The sequence below is a fragment of the Hirundo rustica genome, chromosome 5 (genome assembly GCF_015227805.2).
Source record: "Hirundo rustica isolate bHirRus1 chromosome 5, bHirRus1.pri.v3, whole genome shotgun sequence".
Lineage (NCBI taxonomy): Eukaryota > Metazoa > Chordata > Aves > Passeriformes > Hirundinidae > Hirundo > Hirundo rustica.
The window spans coordinates 22106021-22126403 of record NC_053454.1 but is presented as its reverse complement, the minus strand read 5'-3'; the positions used below and the strand labels follow the sequence as shown (position 1 = coordinate 22126403).

General features: G+C 39.3%; 1 protein-coding gene across 1 annotated transcript; it reads right to left on the bottom strand.

The window, feature by feature from the left end:
* Positions 1-392: 392 nt before the first annotated feature.
* C5H4orf19 (chromosome 5 C4orf19 homolog) lies at positions 393-18869 on the bottom strand. Its single transcript, XM_040064242.1, has 4 exons — positions 18801-18869; positions 17940-18006; positions 15522-15576; positions 393-1535 (listed from the first exon to the last, which is right to left on the bottom strand). Exons 1-4 carry the CDS (start codon positions 18867-18869, stop codon positions 593-595), a joined length of 1134 nt encoding a protein of 377 aa, XP_039920176.1. The 3' UTR covers positions 393-592.
* Positions 18870-20383: the final 1514 nt, after the last annotated feature.

Genomic DNA, 20383 nt, shown 5'->3' with positions numbered 1-20383 from the left:
CACAATCAAGGGAGAGGTGTGTGGGGAGAAATGATGTTATTCTAGTGCCAGGTGCACATGCACAGATTTAGGCTTATTCCATAAGGGAACCATAGCCACAGTAAAGTTCAGTCCAAGCTGCCTTCCAGATTCATGTTTCAGTAGATCATAGAACTTTGGCTCATTTATGTAGTTTTTTTTCTGCTAATGATGAAAATCTGTGCATTCTAACTCCCTGGCTTCAGCAGTCCTATTTCAAATAATGGGAGCTTTGTGAACCTGGAACATGCGGTGTGCACAGACCCTCACGAGGGAAAAAAGGAAACTTGCATGAGTCCAGATGAGGTGGATGTACAACTGAATATTCCGTGTGGAAGAAATGATGCTTTGCCCTCCTTCTTGGGCCCACAGAGAAGAGCATTACCATTAGTCAAGGGAGCACTTCTGTACCTCGGGCAGTAGAAATTAAAAGGCTGTATAAAACAGCCAAAGTTTGGCCCCTACTCCTTTTATATATGCTGTTCATAACAGCTCTCCATGTGTGCTGTATATCTGTTCATATGGATCCAGAAATAAGACCTGGATCTTATCCAGTGTATTAGAAGCAAACCATCTAGTATTCACCATCATCTTCTAGGTCCTCTCCTGCTGTTGCAGCTTCCAGTGCAGCCAGAGCTGCTGCAACTTCTGCGTCTTCCTCTTCAGTCCCTCTATTGACATCTTTATGGTTTGTCTGTGTGGGTACCTGTGTCACTTTGGTAACAGCCACTGCAGTGATACCCCCAGTAAGGCTCTCAGTCAAACTTGCAGAGTCAGTTTTAAAAGGTTCAATACTGCTCTCTTTCGCAGGTGAAGGTGGGATTACACAAAAGTCCCGCTCCTGTATTGCTGAAGCACTAGTGTTTTGGTCTGAATGTGCAAAGTTGACTGAAAAGCTGTATTTTTCAACATAGTTCCCCGTTTGATTGCCATTTTGGGGATAATCAATATTTGGCAGTCTTATGGCACTGTTTTCTGTCTGCGGTATTGAGTTTCCTTTGAGAAAGATGCTGTCTTCTGCAGACTGGGAGTCTGGAATACTGTTAGGCACATTGCTGATTGCCTTACTTTGACTGCCTGTCTCTAGGTCAAGTTCTTGTCCAGACCTATTTGATTTGGTGTAAAATTCTCTGTTGCTGGCTGAAGAAGCCTCTGACTGGCTGGAGGTTCCCTTTTCACTGGTTTCTTTCACTGGGCTTGTGTTGGGGATGAGCATGGAGTGCTGAGCACAGGAGTTGCCACCATTGACTGCAACATCAAGCTTTGCAGCATACCCCACAAGGCTGTGCTCTTGAGAATCATTGCCTCTGTGATTCCAGAGAGTTTCTCTTGTACTGTTTACTGGATTTTTATTTTCTGTTTTGTTTACCTCATCCTTCTGGAATTCATTTTTGGGTTCTTCATTTTCACTGTTCTCTTTGAATTTGGATTTATTGCTGCCTTGTTCATTGCATTTATAGCTGTTTACTTCATGATTGCATCCAGATGATTGTACTTCTTCTGGATCAAAGATATAGCTGGAGTAAGGAAAATTTGTAAAGGAAATGTTACTTATGATGTTAATCAATATAATTAATAAAAAAGATTTAGCTTCCCTTTTAAACTGAAAGTCTTGAGGAAGGAGTGTCACTGAACTTTACCTTGGGTCCTGAGAATGAGTTAAACCGAATGCAAATGCTGAATATGCCATCAGCTGCTGTTTTCTGGGACTGATCACAACTAACCCCCATTGTGAGATTCACCGGGAGCATAAGGAGGATGTTGGAGAACTGTGTGCTGGTCATTGCTTGTTTCCAGACTTATTTTTTATTTTCTCTGGGGAGCTGATTAGCCAATGAGTAGTCATAACATGGATTGCTAATTAATATGCCCTCATATAGTTGCTAAAATATCTTCAATTTTTTCCTGTTTTTCCTGTGTTCTTTCAAGTCTTTTGTCTTTTTTTTTCCCCTCCTGATCAATTTTCTTCTTCTTGCTCTATAATTTCCTTGCCTTATTTCTCCCAGGACCTCTCTTGTTTTTTAATCTTTCTTTTTTTCTCTCATAGCACCATTTTTTCCCTAGTTCCTTACCTGTTTTACAGAAGTGGCCAAGGAAAGTACTAACCCTCAAGTAGGGCTGAAATGTTGTCTTTATAAAACTAGTCCTCCTCTCTAGGGAGAATTTTAATGTGGGAATTCTTCCACCAACGAACTAGATTTAACAGCTATGATGGGAGCAAGGAACTGTTCATTTTTGTTGCTCGGGAGAGAGGGAGGATCTGACATAGTGTGTGCTCCTTGTTCTGCTGAATTGAGGGAAGCTCATGCTACCTAAATTAGAAAAACCCTTACTAAAGAGAGTTTTCAATGCAACACAATTCCTTTTGTGGGACAGAAATTATAGAAGTGAACCTTAATTAAAGTAAAAGTACTTTCATAGGAAGTCTGTATGTCTATGCTTAAAGATGCTCTAAACTTTGAGAAAAGTCCAACCTTCTACAGTGGCTAATTTAAAGCAACAGGTGTGGGGGAACACAGACACATGGTTTAATGCTTTTCTTTTATTCAGTCTAAGCAACTCTTGTTCTATTGTACCTTTGTATCATTTTGCAGCACCTGCACCCCATCTGGATTTTCCTTAATCTGAAAAGAGAGAAAGGGAAGGCAAGGGAGAGACAGAGTGAGTGAAGCATTATGAAATTAACGTATGAGCAATTGCATTGAAAATGATGCTCATGTTTAGAAGGGCTTTGTTAGCTAAAAAGTAAGATGTCTATGCAAGAATGGATGGAGTACTGTTCAAGGTCTTTGTAGGTTGTCTTGCATTGGCAATGGTCTTCAACTGAGGAAAAATCTGGGGAAGAATTTAACAATTCTTAGATAGTGATGTTCTCTCAGAATAGTTTCCTAAGCAATTTTATGATTTGGAGAATTTTAAGTCAGTGTATTGGGTGTGGGTTGTTGGTTTGTTGTTTGGTTGGGCTTTTTTTTAACATTTTTTTTCCACTTGACACCTGTTGGTAAAGTTCTCTACCATAAATTTGCCCAACTGTTTTTTGAAACAGTAAACTGCTAGCATCTACCACATCCTTCACGCAGTACTTTCACAGACCAGCCTTGCCTGTGTGAAGAATCACCTGCTTTTATTTGACTTGAGCCTGTTTTTTACTAGTAGTATTTGGTGCCTCGTGGTTCTTGTATTAGAAGTAGTGACCATCATATCCGATTGTCACCATAGCAGAGGTCCTGTACTGTCTCATCTATTTAATTGTTACCCATACTGACATTGTTTTGTGCCTATGAACCTTCCTTGTGTTGTGCTCTGAGTCTTTTTGTATTTTAACATCCCATCCAAATGAAGTGTGGGAACTACAAATGCAGAGTTCTCAAGGTGTTTGGAACCTGAAAGAAGCAGGTTTATTCTTGCTTAATATCTTGTTTCCAATCCCTTGACCCTGTTACAGCTACTGAGCACTGAGGTGACATTTTTGTGGAACTATCTCTTAGTGAGGCACAGACAAATTCCCGGAATGGGCATTTTGTTATAAGCAGTATGTTGCACCTCAATAGGAATTTACTACAGTAAAATTCCAGAGTTTCACTAGAAGTAGGAGTCTGTCTGTGTTTTGCTACACCATTGCCTGATTCAGTGAATTGCTAGGAACTATCTATTATATGGTTCTTACGCCAAAGTATTTTGAGAAGAAATGGTTTGGATCCTTGAGAACATCCCTGTTCTGAACCTAAACTGAATTCCCAGATCTGAACATTGAAAACCCCTAAAACTTCTAATATTCTTTATGGGTGGTGGCTATCTTATTTCAAGTTAATAAGTCAGGGCAGGTTGTTTAATATGTTTAGTCCATTTTTATTTCTTTTTCTCTTTTCTCTTTCTTTTTCTCTTGAGATACTCTACAAACTCACATACGTTTGCCAATGCCTAAGGACAGTGGTTCACTTCCCATAAAACAGGAATTGATGAAGCAAGGCCAGGGTATTTTCTGGAATAATTTAGTTACAAAACATCCAAGGAAAGTAATATTGATTTATTCTTCTCAGGCATGGCCTGAACTGCACACTGGCAATTATGCTAGTAGAAATGTAAATCAAAACATTTCCCCTCTAAAATCTGAGTACTTCTGGTGTTAACGCTGAACTAAATACCTGATGTCAGATGTCTCATTCTTGGAGCCTCTAAGGGCCTACAGTCATTCAGCAGCTGGTTTTAGCCTAGGGTATAGCTGCTTATATGTCTTTGTGCTTTATGTCTTTGTGTACACACAAACTATTCTGCAGCAGAAATTTCTATCAGGAGAGCCATCTTGATGTAACTGAGTTCTTGTTGGAATGGCTTTTCAACCAGCTGCTTTGCTTCCCTTCTCCTGGTGCTGCTTCTCTCCCTCAATTGCAGTCTGCCTTCCACATATCTGCTGACCGTGTACTCTGTGTTATCACCCCACATGCCCCAGCAACATCATAGCAGGAATTCTGAGACAGGGTTTTTTGTCTGAAGAGGATTGCCCACTGAAATGCCCACACAGCCTTTGCCTTGGCTTTAAAGTTTATAGGTTTGATGAACCCAGTTCTGATTTGTATGTAGACCAGCTCTAACAATAGATGGTGCTTCTAGCTGAGAGTGAGCACTTCAAGTCAGGGTGCTTCTGCTTAGAGTTTTATCTCAGAGATTCCCTACTCAGGGATTTTATTTACAAATTTTGTGAGTTTTTTAAAAAGCAAAACCCCCTGCTTATAGGTTTTAAGCATTGAGAAAATCTAATTGCTGGCCTTTATTCTGCTGTAAAGACATTTGCGATCTTCATAGAAGGCAATTATAATTTGAAATTACTGTTGTAGTTTTCACAGAAAGAACTTTTCTGGGTTTTATGGTGTGTGTTTGTTGTTCTTTTGTTTGTTTGTTTGTTTTAATTACAGCTGCTGTTGGAATTATCTCTGCAGCTACTGCGTTATGCTTTTCCACTGATTAATTACAGTGGGATCTGCCCTGTGGCATGAATAAACTCTTAAATATTGAAAACAATGTATGTTGCATTACCTTATGAATTATTTCACATCCCTGAAATAGGAATATAGTTTTACAATGTCACTGCCTGAACACTGGCTTTTTTCCCCCCCTTACCCTTCCCTTCTATTTATGATAATCTTTCAAGTCAAGCTGGAAAATTGTTCTGAGGAAAAAATTGCTTTTATAGCATGAAAAATCATGCTTTAATCCTACTTATCTTGTTTTAGATACTGAGCTCTAAAGACTTGTGTATTGTGAAATGTTCACAGTTGCATTAATGGATAAATAATACTAATAAGCTGCTGTAGGGAGCAGTTTGAGTCAAGTAAGTGCTACGGGCTTGGAACAAAAGAGCATTAGAAACTTCAAGCAATGAATAATATGTAAACTGATACTGAATTTAGAAACATTGCATCCTTATTAAATGTTTGTTCTGTCAGATATGCTGTGCTGCTAAATTGATGAGAAAAATTCAGACAAATATGATATGATGTGGAATGCTCTCTTGTGAAACACCTTGGGGGCTATTCTCTGTGCCCCCCACCCACCCCCAAAAAAAAAAAAAAAAAAAAGCTTGCCTGTCTAAAGTGGCAGTAAAATCCTTGGCTTTAACATTCATATTCTCAGAATTCAGATCAAACTGCCATTAATCCTTGATATTATTCTTTCTTGACCATGAACTTTCTGAACACCTGTAAAAGTCTCTCACTAGTTATTACTAGTTACTTAATCCTGAACACTAATACATCACCTGGCATTAAAGCTCTGCAAAAATGTTAAGTAGAGATTTTTAAAAAGTTTTTTAGATGTGGACTGGACCACTTGGAGCATTTGGAGGAATGAGACAGAGCTGCCCATGTAAAAGGAATGAAGGAGGCCAAGAATTCACTTTTTTTACTCTCCCAAATTTTGAACTTGAATTTTTTGGCTTTTCGTAGCTGCTGAATCCCCTAAAGTGTATCTCTGTGGCTGAGCTTCTACCAGTTTCTACAAAAATAATCAGATTCTTGCAGTGTGACAGTGTAGAATAGCCTTGTGGTTTGCATATTCAGTATCAGCATGTGTCATTTAAAGTTATGATCCTTTTCTTCAGTGAAAGAGATGGATGAGGCCCAGCTTTGTGTGTTTACCCCAGCCACCCCAGCAGACCTTCAGCTGACTGTGTCAAAAGACAGTCTAGATATAATGTGCTTACAGTGTGTTAAATAATTCTTCACAGAGAGACAAGGAAGACCTGATGTGATGAAAGACTAATTTTCTTCCTTTAAAGCAATATGATACAAGAGAGCAACTTCTTAAAAAAAAGTTGGAAAAAATATCGCACAATGGAAGGAGGTAGTAATTAGTCTTAGTCGGAGGAGAGCAGGACACAAATCTCACCCCAGTAATACAAATGCTGAAAAAGGGGAGGTGGTTAAAAACATTTATGGTGGTACCTGCTAAGAGAATGAGGTGGGACTTCCCTTTCAAGGGAAGGTGTGAGACCTTGGTGAAGATAATAATAATGTTTGACTCCAAATCCACACCCTTGTGTTTCAAGCCACAGTGTGCTTTAAAAGAAGTCTGCTTTCCTTTATCAGATTTGAGAAACACAAGGTATCTGACTTCAAATTATATAATAACATAACTCATATTGTCTATTTAAACTGTGTCTGTGTTTTGAGTAAATAAAAGGCAAACAAGAGATAATGTCATGAAATGGGAAGAAGAAATATTTTTGAGTCATAAAAATGGTTTGGCATGTTTCTCAATATTCTTGGAAGTTTATATGGAAACAGAAAAAGGTCAGTCTTATTTTTGTTCATGGTATATTTTTTCTTCTGTCTTGAGTTTCATTTTCATTTTAAATTCCTTTTAGACACCGCCAGGAGCAGAGGCAGAAAGCTGAGGGAGACAAAATAGCTTCTCTAGTAGATCTCAAACAGATAAACTCTGACTTGCATCTTTTTTTTTTTTTTTTTTTTAAAGTTTGTTTGGCTTTTTCAGCCCACACACCCTTATGCTTTTGTTGTTTGGCTTTTTACTCTCCTCCATCCTTTCCCACTCTAGATTACCTTAGCAAGTAAGGAGTTTTTTCCTACATGGGTATTATCTGGGCTGATGAGCCTGAATGATATATCTCCCAGGGGCCTGAGGCACCTCCTTCTGATGACTTTTTCCAGTAGAGGCATCTTTCAGACTCGATCCTGCCAGTGTCTTCCTGATCCCTTTGCTGTGTTTCCCACTCCTCAGTGAAACTTGTCCGTTCTGAGGATATTGCCCTGAGTTACCAGTCTCTTTGCAATGGACAGAAATCCTTGTTCATCACAATTATGCCTATCTGCATTGTAGTAACACAAACACAATTTACTTTGTTGGTATATTTTGCTAACATAGATGCCAAATTCTAACCAGCTAGGAGACATATGCACAGAGGCAAGTGTGGGAAGAGAAAGTATTTTGCATAGAAATATGCACAGAAGAAATATGGAGAATGTGGGGTGGGAATAACCTTAGAGAGCTCTAGCACTTGACAAGCTTCTAACAGGAGGTGCAGTTTGCCTTCTGTGCTCAGTAGGCATTCACACCTCTCAGAAGATTTCAGAGACTGTCCTCAGCATGTGCTAGGTCTGACAGAGGCTCAGACGTGCCTGGGCTGGAGGAAGGAAGTGGAATGTCCGTGCTCATTGCGAGATGACCTTTAAAGTCCCTTTGAACCCAAACCATTCTACGAGTCTTTGTGTTATGTTACTGAGGTGTGGAGGCAGAGGAATAATTGATCTGGATGACAGATAGTATAAAAGAGGCACAGAAAAACTGTAGGAGGAGTGGTAGAGTTGAGAGGAACTATATTTAGAAATTTAGAAAGCTAGTAAATATACACTAGAAAATATTACCAGCCTGTGCTAGAGGGGGAAGAGAGTAACAGGGAAAACCATGTAAAGGAAAAAAGATGAGGAACATAACTTAGCCACACACTGTGCAGGCTAATCACTACTATTGGATGAATATAACCTGTAAGAACAGTCTTAGTTAAAATACAGAGAGCACTTAAATCCTGTGGGTTTTTCCCTGACCTTAGTCACTGTTTTGAGACAAGAAGATCTCAGAACAGGTGCAGGCTTGGGGAGCAGGAGAACCCAAAGTATCCCGTGCCCAGAATTATCTGAATGACCTGATCTACTTGAAGATGTCCCTGCTCATTGCAGAGGGTATGGGCTAGGTGACCTCTTCCAACCCAAACTATTCTATTATTCTATCATGATCTATGGAGAGCACAGTCTGTGCTCAAATTGTCACTGAGACCAATACTCAGAGCTGGACTAAAATCTAATTTCATTTTTCCTGACTGAATCTTAATCTGGAAATTTATTTTAAATGTGCTTCAGGGAATAACTCAATTGACATATATAATTTTAAATAAGTGGACTAAACTGAGGAACTGTAATATGATCCCTTACAGGAAGCTGATCCTTCCTCATGGGCTGTTTTAGTCTGGCTATTTTTTGCTAGCTGAATTGACTTCAGTCTTTTTGTTCACACTTCCTTAAAGTACAGCACTGAGGTGTTGTTCCTGTGCTTCAGCCATCTTGCAGTCCAGCCCTAGTGAGATACCTGGCTGTGCCATGCTGCTGACAGAGTATGACCAGTGGATTGACTTTGAGTCACCCTGCAGTCCTTCCTATCTGTCGTGCTCTGCAAGAAAAGAAAACTGTGCAGGTGCTTTTTCTGGTGCAGCTTACTCCTGATCTGAGGGAGGAAGGCTCTGTATTTGGGAATAAGGAGTGTCAGTGTCTGTCAGAAAGAGCCTTATGCTATCCAGCCAGCACAAGGTTATTACTGAAGTTATTGCTGATTGTCATATTTTTCTTTATTTTACGGAGCTGAGGAGCTGCACAGGTCTGTCAGCCAGTTTTATTCTCCACTGAGAATATTATTTGCCTACTGAACAGTTTGCTTGCATTTCTAGTACAGCTACTAGTCAAGATAGGAGACGCTGACATATCGAGACTCCTCAAAAACTTGTATAAAACTTCTTGAGTCACAGCCTAACTACAGTGGTAACTTAGGGCTGTCAGATTAGGAAGTTTGGCTCCCATTGCCAGCCTCTACTTGTTCATTTTCAAACTGAACCCCTGTTTTCTATGGATAAATATGATCATTGCTTCAATGCAAATAATTCATACACTGTCATTAGTTATTAAGACTGATAATGTATTTTTAAGGTGATTTTTTTCCCTTTCTCCCTGGCCAGGGTGAATCAAACCCATGGATTGTACATTGTACAAGGTGGCCTGATACTTTGCATTTTCATGAATAAAGTATCAAACTTCTGGGTGATATTACACACAGACACTGTGTACAGACAATGGCTGTTTATTTCCATGAGGGAAGAATTTGATGTGTTCTGCGTGCTATTCAAGACATGAAGGTTGTTGTTGGTGTTGTGTGTGGGATTTAGTGATATAAATTAGGCTTTTTCTCAGTAAGGCCATGAAACTGATTTAGACTTGTGTTTTCTTCAAGGGAGAAAAGTGGGTTTAATCAGTCCAGTTATCAAAATCTATGCCTCATTGATCAGAAGCATGTGTTGCTTGTTATGTGGAAAATTAAAGACTTCTCACAGTTATAGCCTCATAAATTTGGATGCTTTGTATTCTGACATAGAGTAGTTTTTTCATTATTGAGGAAGTAGGTCTGATACCACAAAATATTTTTGCTTCATCAAGGTAATACATGGAAGAATAACTGAATCCTTAAATGACAAAGGTATTTGAACAGTCACAGCAAGGGGCAAAGCAAACCAAGTGACCAACTTAAATGGAATTGTTTCTAATTAGCAAAGTCCCACACTTCTAAGGAGATTAAAAAGCAAAGTGATTTAAAAGTTCAGAGGGCTAGAGGACTTCTCTGAAGACACGCTATGGAAGCTGGAGTTGTTCAGCCAGGAAAAGAGAAGTCTCTGGGGAGACCCTGTTGTGGCCTTCCAGTACTTAAAAGGGGGCTTATAAAAATGAAGAAGAGCAACCTTTTACATGGGTAGATAGTGATGGGACAAGGCAGAATGGTTTAACACTGAAAAAGGAGAAATTTAGGTGAGATATTAGGAAGAAATTCTTTACTCAGAGTGTAGGGTAGGGAGGCACAGGAACAGGTCGCCCAGAGAAGCTGTGGATGTGCCATTCCTCAAAGTGTTCAAGGCCAGGATGGATGGAGTCCTGAGCAATCTGATGGGTGGCATTCCTGCCCATGGCAGGGGGACTTGAACTACATAGTCCTTAAGCGCCCTTCCAAACCTAGCCTTTCTATGAATATCAAATACCCAAATAACAAGCACTATACTTGCCAGATTGTCCTGGGGTGACTTTATGATGCTTGTATCCCCCACGCCTGTTGTGATTACGTTGGATATTAAGTTCTGTACCTTTAAGACTGGTTCCAGGAGCGAAGGGGGAGAAAAAGTAGCGCGAAGTTTGTTTGCAGAGACTGCACTTGCTCCCCCCGCATCCTTCACACAGACACTCTTGTCTGCAGTGGACAGCAGGAGAGAGCTCTCCTTTGCTTTTAGTTAGTTTTTTGGCTAGCCAAGGCAGAGAAGTTTCCCAGGAGTGTGGATTTTCTTTTTCTTGGAGCTGCTCGATCCTGCTCTAGACTGAGGGCCCGGAAGAGCACCGGGAGCTGACGGCTGCGGCCCACCGGGGCCTGGGACACGGCAATCCAGCTCCGGGGGCACTGGTAAGAGACTGGGCGAGCCCAGCTGCCCCTTCGCAGATTTTTGCCACTTTTGTCCAAGGAAATCTTTCCCCGAACCAGCTTGGGGGAGGGGCTGCTTGAATTTGCTTTCTGGAGAGACCCCATTAGGAGGTATCTTCCCAAATTTGCCCTAAACCAGGACACGGACAAGCCATCAATATGGCATCGCTAATCACCAAAGTATTCCCTACTCCCCAAATAAGGAGTGGGAATATGCTATCACGATTTTAACCTTTATTTGTGTTGTGTCATCTGAAAAAGTATAGGCGTATTAAGTGTTTATCCAGGAAATTTGCAATAGTAACAGTTGACAAAAATGTGCAGCTGCTATCTTTGTAACTACTTTCTACTACTTATCTTTGTTCCAGGATCACAATGGTAGCAGTCAACCCTAACTGCCATGTACGTGAAATAGTACTATAATAGAATAAATGGTGTACTATATCTTTGGATTGTTCATAGCAGCATCCAAGCTAGAGTAAAGTCTCCTAGCTGAGAGGTGTGTCTGCTGTAGAGGGGTCAGTTGTGCCCCCTAATTGTGGGTGCATGCTGTGACATAGGGGAAGAGCATCCTGCCGGCGTGGTGTCTGCCTACAATCTGATGAGAAGCTACTTTGGCAGTCTGGGTGGTCAGAGTAATGGAAATACTTGCCTACACTCGATTTCTCAAAATGTAGAGAAAAGGTCAGATTTAGTGTGCTCTGCTTATACTGGAAAAATATGTGCCAATTGTCTTACATATGTGTAGCTGTACTGCCAAGAAACGATACCAGTATAACTGGCAATGGCAGTACCTGCCAGTTGTTAGGTGCCAGTGTAAATATTTCAGCTGGAATGGGGAGAACCTGGATTGATGCAAATGCAACATTAGAAACTGCTCCACTTCTTTACAGCTGTCCCCTTCCCATACCTTCAGGCATCTAGCTGTGTTTTTTTCAGATCCTGATGGGTTTTCTGCTCCCACATTGCCCCTTCACATTCTTGCTTTTTCATGCAGCTGTTTTGCCCCAAACCGGGAGGCAGCAGTGGGCAGGTCTCAAGGCAGGGAAGTTTGGGTGTTACCAGTACTGCCTGAACACACCTGCTCTTGTTGTTTGTGGGTGTGTTGGCAGAAGGGAAAAGTAATGAAAAGTAGATGCTATCAGTTTTACAAAAGGTGTTCTGTTTTGATTTGTAACTGTTAGTCATTGCCTAAGCTAATAATAATATGCATAGCTATGTTAAGTCCTGCTAGGCTCCTCCTAACAATGTCCTTCTTTTCAAACCAGTAAGGTCAGCCAGATCTTATGCTTACTCCTGCTGGCTTCCTGACCGTATTTGTCAGCATATGAAGTGCCATGTTTTATTCTTTCTACCTTGACAGTTTCAGGGTTTGTTTGCGTTACTGTTGCTGTTGCTTTTGTTTTTAGTTAGTTAGTTTATTTTTTGTTTTGTTTTTAAGAAGTCATTCTTGTACTATTTCATTCACTACTGTCTCAGTCGGTAGCTGTCGACTCTTTTACAAGCAGTTGAGAGAGAAAGGCCAGCTCACACTGGAGGTGGGCCTTCTTGTGACACCTGGTACAGCTGCCACAGAGTGCCCTAGAGGGTGCAAGGGCTGCAATTTGGAGGTGATCTGGACACAGAATTTTTTTCCTGTTATGTTCTTTGCAATTGATTTTAAATATTTATAAGATACTTTAAAGGAAATACATTCTCTCTGACTAGTTGCTCATTATTCACAGCACTAGGTCACGGAACATTTCCCTACCCACATTATTTACCATACAAAATGTTTTATTTTCAAAGAGTAAAAGGAAGAGTGGGGAAAAGGGTAAAACTCCCACAATCATTAGCCAGTTTGCATAAAGGAAAACGAAATATAGCTGGTAGCATACACTCATTCATTTCCTCTTCAGCTAAGCTTGTTTTCTACATTTGGTTTTATCAAACTTACACAGTCTAGTACTTAAATTACTGAAGTTTACATTTCCTGACTTTTAAAATTACCAATCCCATAAAATATAATTGCTTATTTTAATAGTGGGGCCTAAAACACTGAATCCTATTTAGTTTTATATTGTATTAAGGCAAACAGAAATGTGCTCCTTCCCAAGGGATTCATGGTCTAAATGTGTGACAAGGCAGAGACTAGGGAAGCAGATGGTCATGTACATGTGAAAGAAACAATCAGCAGAGAAACTATATTTGAGTCAGTAATTGTGTTAGGCTAGACCTGAGTGGGGATCTGTGTTTGGCAACACAAGCAGAGCTTCAAATTAGTTATAGCCAATTTTTATGTAACAGAGGGACTGGATCTGAAATGTCATTTCTCTTGAGAGGTTAAAGTGTCTCTGTGTGATCTTGTGCAGCTGTGCATTTTGGAGGATGGATTCTTGGGTTCCAGCCCTTCACCTGAAAATCCTTGGTTGTATCCAATTATTTTTAAAACATTTAACATAGAAACAGCTCTAGAATCTGGTCTTGAGATGGTGCTGCCATGGGATCCTTTCAATAAATATTTATTTTCTAACTTTGTCCTGTCCTTGTTTCAGGTCAGCCTTCCTAAGGCAACAGTTTATATTTTGCTCCTTTTCCAATGGCAGGATTGAGAAGCCTGCCTTAGAGCGTGCCATATATATATATATAAAGGCTAATTTTTTTAGCCTCCTGGAATAATTCCATTTTTATTGTATCAGTTTTATGGATGCTGTTATCAATGAGAAATCCTACTTGAGACATTAGAAAAATTGAGAACGTTAGATGGTGAGCATGAAAGCTACAGCATACTGGTGTAGGATTTAGTCTGTGAGAAAAACTTCACAAGCCCAAATGCTTCTTAAGTATATTCTGAGGTATTTTTTTCTGTTCAGCCTGCAGGAGACTGAGAGGGAGACCTTATTGCAGGCTACGGCTTCCTCATGAGGGGAAGAAGAGGAGCAGACACTGATTTTTTTCTCTGTGGTAACCAGTTACAGGACAAGAGTTCAGGAACGGCCTGAAGTTGTTTCAGGGGAGGTTTAGGCTGGATGTCGGGGAAAGATTCGTCCCGACAAAGAGCATGTTTGGGCATTGGAACAGCTCCCCAGGGAAGTGGTCACAGCACCACGCCTGACAGAGTTCAAGAAGCATTTGGACAAAGCTCTCAGACACATGGTGTGACTCTTGGGGATGGTGCTGTACAGGATCAGGAGCTGGACTTGATGATCCTTGTGGGGTCCTTCCTACTCAGCTTATTCTGGGATTCTGTGGTTGTTCCATGTGTATTGTCAGACAGTGCCACTTGCAGCATAGTAGCACTCTGTACACTATGAAATCAAGCTCTTTGTTGGCCCATCTGCTGGAAGCCATTGTCTCTTGTATTTGCCTGTGAGTTCTGTGCAAAAATAATTTATTGGCCTTCTGCAGAAATTTGGGGCCAAAGAAAACAGAACCTTTAAAATATGCTGTTGAAAGACTTTGAATCTTTAGGTGACCTTGGTGCAGGAAAAGGAGAGAGAGGTGGGGATGTCTTATGTTTTAGATATTGTGAAATTCTTGTAAGTTAAACTAAGAAAATAAAACTTAGGAAATCAGCAATGAAGTCTAAGCAGCTTAACTCCTCTAATTCTGTCATTTTAGCTTATCAAAAACTCTTGGTTGCATATCAGTTCTATGGAAAGGTTCAGTGCTTCTTTGTTAGATTGTTTTTTCCCTGTTGAGTCTTTGGAAGTGAGTATGAAGAGACACTGCTGGAGTTTAGCAGGCCTTTATCCTTTAAGTATGCCGTTCATTTTTACTTCAGGGAGCAATATTCTGAAAATAGACTTGGATGTCCATGGAGATTGCTTCAAATACAGGATTGGAGTGTTTTGTGTATATGCTTTTGGGCAGGATTTAGGCCATGCAGGAAATGTGATCTCAGCTCTGGTATTCAATTGAAGCTTAGTGTGCCCAAAAATCATCTTGTCCTGAATATTTCAGATGCTTCTGATTTGTTTATATCATATGAAATATTGCTAGTGGCAGGTATTGTGGTAGTATGGTTGTAGTGCCCAGAACATCAGCGTCTCTTTTAATATGAAGAAAATTGGATAAAGCCGTAAGCAGTTGGAAGGAGTCAATGATTCTCTTTTGTAAAAACAAAAGTTAAAAAACCTAACCCAGCAAAACCTTGCCCTCCACAAAAAAAGAAACCAGCACCAAAAACCCCCCAAACAAAATAAACTCCTTCCCACTGCCTGCCCCCCCGAATCCAACACACTGACCAAGGAAATTTCTAAAAATTGCCAGGATGTTAGACTTTTGTGCTTGACCATTTAATGGCATAACCTGCAGCTTTTTATAGGGCAACTGTTAGAAGTCAGTGTGCTCTCCTTCTCAAACCAAATGAATCCTTTTCCAATTAGTTCTCTTTTCCCAAATCACCCTCTTTCCTCTGCTTGCCTTCCATTCTTCCAGTTCTTCCCATACCACTTGCCTGCATTTTCACATTTTCTTATGCCAATTTTCACCTGTGTTAAGTGTCTTAGATTGATTCAAATTTGTATTTCTGTATTTCTTCTGTACAGTGCCTTTTTCTAAGCTTCAGAATGGAAACTGGAATGCTTTTATTTGCTACATCAGGGAGCTTATGGGCTGGAAAGAAGCACAGTTCTGTTCTGTCACTAGTGCTTATCACAGCTGAGCATTAGAAAAATATTGTGGAGTGCTATAGAGAGAGATGGTTTATATTGTGGAATGCTGAAGTCACAATAGTGAATGGCCAGTAACTTTTAAACCTACACAAGGAGAAAAAAAAGTCCTACCTTTCCGACTGTACTCCATTGACTGCTTGAAAGATTTGTTTTAAATGTCTTGGTCCTGCAATAGTAAAACACTTTGCAAGTGGTTTTTTCATGCACACAGATAAGTAAGAGGGATACTCTGAGGCATTAAATGTCTACAGTAAACAATGTGGAACTACAGCAACCTCCTCTTGGTACAATTGTGAATTTTATATTTAGACAGTGATCAAATAAATCACTTGAGTAGTATGCTCATCCCCTTGAGCTGAACTGGAATGCTAACCTGCTTAAAGTGAGCATAAGCTTTGCTACAGTGGATTAGGACTCATGTGGAGTGTTTAAACAATAACAGTAAAATTAGAAAACTTTCAAATATGCAGTATTATGGGACTTTTTCCTATGTGTTTTCTTTTTTCTTTTTCTTTCTGGGAGCCAGGATATTTGTAGTATAGTTAAAACTTCATGTGTGCTTGTCAGAACTTCACCCTTCAGATCTTCACAAACTTTGAAACTTAAGAAATGCCTCTGGCATTGCAATAATATTCTAGATATTGATAAAGCTGTTGTTTTTCAGACATGTGCTCCAGCTAAATGGAAAGCTCAGGAAAATGTTTTGTATTAAGAATTTCTAAAAAGACAAATAAATTAATGAGATAATTGTAGAATTAGAATATAACAATACTGCAATGCAGATGCTTTTCCTCCTATAAAAATACAAGTATTTTCACTGTTTCTTGAAATGTGACCCCATGTGGATTTGTGTGTGCGTGCAAACCTATAACGACCATTAATTACCAAGTCATGCTCATTTCTGTGAAATGGGCAACATATTTTGCTGTGGGCTTTAGAAATTGAGCCATGTACTTTCTTTCATTCTCAGCATCTCTCTGCATGAGTGATAACTTGAAAAATCTCAGCTTGGCTTACATTACTTCATTATCTAACTTCCAGGTTTGAAAGTACCTCGGCTGTATATATAGTTTCATGATTGTTTTTTGCCTACAGATTCAACAGGACAACACTGCATAGTGTCTGACCCATGGGTGACATTTAGATGACATTTTATTCAAAGCCTGAAATATGACTGAAAACTAAATGCAAATTAAAGTGGCCTGGATATCTGATGTGACTCATTGCTAAGGAGAATCTGGGATTCATTAAGCCTTGATTCACTGTGTTGTTCTGTTGACCTTAGAGCAAGTCACTTAAGTTGTCCCGTATGTCACCATTTCATATCCTTCTCAGAGCTTAATGTTTGTGCTGCACTTTGTAGATTTATAGCCATATTCAGTCCTACTATACTGTTACAAAGGGTTGAATGTTTTTGTGCATCTGTTAAAGATGTGGTCAGTACTTTATGTGAAGTGAATAATAAAACTTATGAAGAATGAGTCCTGTTTTTATGCAACCTTTTACTGTGGTCATTTTTTTGTCCTTTTTTGTATTCTATTCTATTCTATTCTTTTTTTTTTTTAAATATAGCTATCATTATTAATTAATTAGTTAGTCCTTTTAATTTTTGTTCAGATATCTATTAATCTTACTTGCAATATAATTCTGTCTTAATTTCCTTTTTTTTTTTTTTTTTTTTGTGTGTGTGTAAGTCATGGCCAAAACGTTTATGCATACAGTGAAAATAAAATGAAAAATAAAATCCATTGTCGAGTTATGAAAGGATGCAGATTTCATTGAAAAAATTCAAAAGAGGTAGCTTGTTTAACTAAACTTTCAAGTGCATTCTTAACTGCTGTAAATTCCTTTTGTCTAATAAATTCTGTAGTATGTTAGCTATAGGGTTTTTCTTTAATTTATTACTGGGTTTTGTTTGTTTATTTTGAATCCTCTAGGAAATTCCTGTAATTCTGTAGAAATGTAAAATGAAAATGCCAGAAAGGAGAGCTGCTGGGGGTCACAACTGTTGGTAAGTTGTCAGCATACTCCTTATATTACATCCAATGATAACTGGTTTGATTGTCAACTTCTGTCTGATGTGTGTAATTGGCTTTTGACCCCAAGGTAGACAAACAGTTCTATATTTGTTCTTAAACTTGAGTGAAAAGGTTTTTTTGTGTGTTTTTGTTTGTGGTTTTTTTTTGTATTTGGACCTTTTCCCTTTTCTGCTTGCTGGTGATAGTTTGGAGCATGGCTGTTAGTCCTATAAATTGCATTCAGGCATCTTAATTAAATACTCTTTTTGACATCATCTTTGCTTAGCAACATCCTTTCTGAGATATTCTGGGAAACTTAAATCTTGTGTGTAAAACAGTGCTCCTAAATCAAGGTATGTTGCCATATCCTGCTTGCTTCTTGCTTATGTTGTTTAATAGTTTTTATATTACTCTCTTTGAGACAGAAAAATGAAGCCTTGTACACCTATTCACCCCAGCTTATTGCACAACACAATTACCAGTGCGACTCACTCTTTGGAATATGGCTTACCATGCTGGTGCAGATTGTCAAAGTGAATAGTGTCTACATGGTTGTCATGGATCCAAGCAGCAAGTAGCTTTCACATTCCAAAATAACCTGGAATTGAAACAAAATTTTTAGGCTCTCAGCAGCTCATATTAGCACTTTCCATTTCATTTAGTTGCTGAAAACATGCTATCTCAAAGTAATAAAACCAAAATGAAAATGAAATTATCTCAACCTGCTTTGGCATAGACCATAGGTGTGCTTCAGATCCCGGGTGTATTTCCTGCTGAACAAAATTAACATTTTGACACTGTTATTTGAGCAGTTATTTCCTTAGTTATGTTCGTGTGCTGCTCTTGAATCTCTTTCTAGGCTTTTAGTTTTAGAAGTTGTGTTTGTCCTCCGCTGGGAAAGGTGCATGGCATGCTGCATTCTCTGAGCAGGCTGGACAGTTGTCGCTCTGATCAGTTATGGTCCTGGTCCATTAGGACCTCCCTAATGGGGGCTTCTGAAACTTTAAAGCACCAGAAACAGCCTCTCTTAGTCTAATGTGTGAAGTTGATGAGTGCTTTTCATAAGAAAAGTCTCCCTCACCCTAAGGATCAAAGAGAACTAACATTTTTTACTCAAATAATACAGGGCTTAACTCATTTTTTTTGGAAATCATAACTTGGTCTTCCAAGCTGAGCTGAAAATGAGTTGGTTGTAGATACTAGGTGTTCTCGTTTGTCGATATAAAGTGTTAGAATTCTGTGCTGTCCCCTAGCGTTTCACCAATGCTTAGCTATCAACAGTGGTTTTAATTGCCCATTTAATTCAAATGCCCTAAGGTCTGCATTCCCCTCATGGCTTCCTTCCTTTCTCTAACAACCTTGGCCCTTGTACCTTTCCGGTACCATTCAAATATTTTCTCTGCTGCAAAGTCTGTTGTCCAATAGCTTTTTGGGGGGTCATTTTGATGAGTTCAATTCTTCATTGCAATTTAAATTTCAGTGGAACAAACCTCTGATTTCCATGCATTCTTTGTGATTGTGCCTATGTGTTTCACTATGATTGTTTACATATGGTTATATCAATGTGCTCTCACTGCATTTTGATAGTAGTACTGATTAACTTTGCTAGGTGTGGATTCAAAGCCTTTAAGATTCTGTTCTAAGTTCAAGAAAAGGAGCAGTTTTGTGAAATCAAAGCAGAATTTGAAAATCCTGGATTGTTTCTATGAGTGCTTGGAATGAAGAAATAATCTTCCAACTCTCAAATCTTCTGATTGCACACTTCTCTCTTAGACTACAGGGATGAGAAGGAAATGTAGGTAACTATAGTTGTCTTGGGTCTTGGTTCACTCAAGGAACTGAGGAGGAAGATAAATGAATAATTTTCTTTACAAAAAGTACATAGGAATTATAATCATATTGAGGTTATTTATTCTAGCAAGCTTTCTTGAATTTATTATTTTTTTTTAATTTATCAGTATGTCAGCTCTTGAATTCTGTCATCACGTTCCTCCTTGTAAATACCAAACCTGTCACCAACAACATGAGGAATGTAAGCAGGTAAGGTGCCATGCACCAGTTAACATTTAATGAAGACTGTTTAACAAATCTTTGAAATCTGACCAATTTCCCTGATTCGTGAAGCACCTCAGCAGTAACTGAAAAGGCTCAGGTTACTTCCTGAGTGGTAAAAACAAGCTGACAAAAGGAGAGATCTTGATTCACAGCTGAAAATAGGCTTTTTGAAAGAGCTCTGTGGTCTTGCCAGTTGTACAAGAGTTTTCTGGAGAATGAACATCTTTCTATTAACTAAGGCACCTTGAGATAGTGTTGTCTGTTTAGTTGATTCTGCAACCCATTATCATGTGCCCATTCATGCTTAGATAGAGGTTCTTAGTCATCTGTTAGTGAGGCCCCTTTGGGTCGCTGGTAGAAGAGTTTTTTGTTCTGTTTGCTCCACCACTTTTATAGACCATGTTGGATACTTTTTATTTCTTCCTGGTAACTTGTGATCATGAGCTGTTTTAGATGGCAGTATCCTTGTTCCTGGCAGGCTTTCTGCTGTCTGGGCTATGAATCACAACAAAATAAATTTGCCTTATGTTTTACAAAGTGCTGTACAGAATCATAAAATGATTGATTGAAGGGGAGATCCAGAGTTCTGGCCCAGTCTTTCACTCTGTCAATATAGATCAATATAGGTCTACAACATGGTATGAAGCATATAACACTCTAGTTTAGCTCATTAATGCATGGGAAGCCTTGATCTTTTCGGCCATGTCTGCAGAAGCAGCATATGGCTCTTCTGGGCACGTAGTGCAATGTCAATATAATCTGTCTATGTTTATATAGTTCTTTACTAGTAAAAATCTTGCAGGAGCCAAGGGTGAAAGTTCAGTACCCAAAATTTTCCACTTCTGTAGCAATTTCCTGTTCCTAGTCTGTGTGTTAAATGCCTTCTGATTGCTTACCTCC

Bases quoted from the DNA above. Each gene is read 5' to 3' on its own strand.
- C5H4orf19 (XM_040064242.1), bottom strand. From the start codon at position 18,869: ATGACCCCCCAAAAAGCTATTGGACAACAGACTTTGCAGCAGAGAAAA. The intron at 18,007-18,800 runs GTACAAGGGCCA...GGAATGTGAAAG, and splicing joins ATTTGAATGGTACCGGAAAG to CTACTTGCTGCTTGGATCCA. The intron at 15,577-17,939 runs GTAAGCCATATT...TTACTATTGCAG, and splicing joins TGACAATCTGCACCAGCATG to GACCAAGACATTTAAAACAA.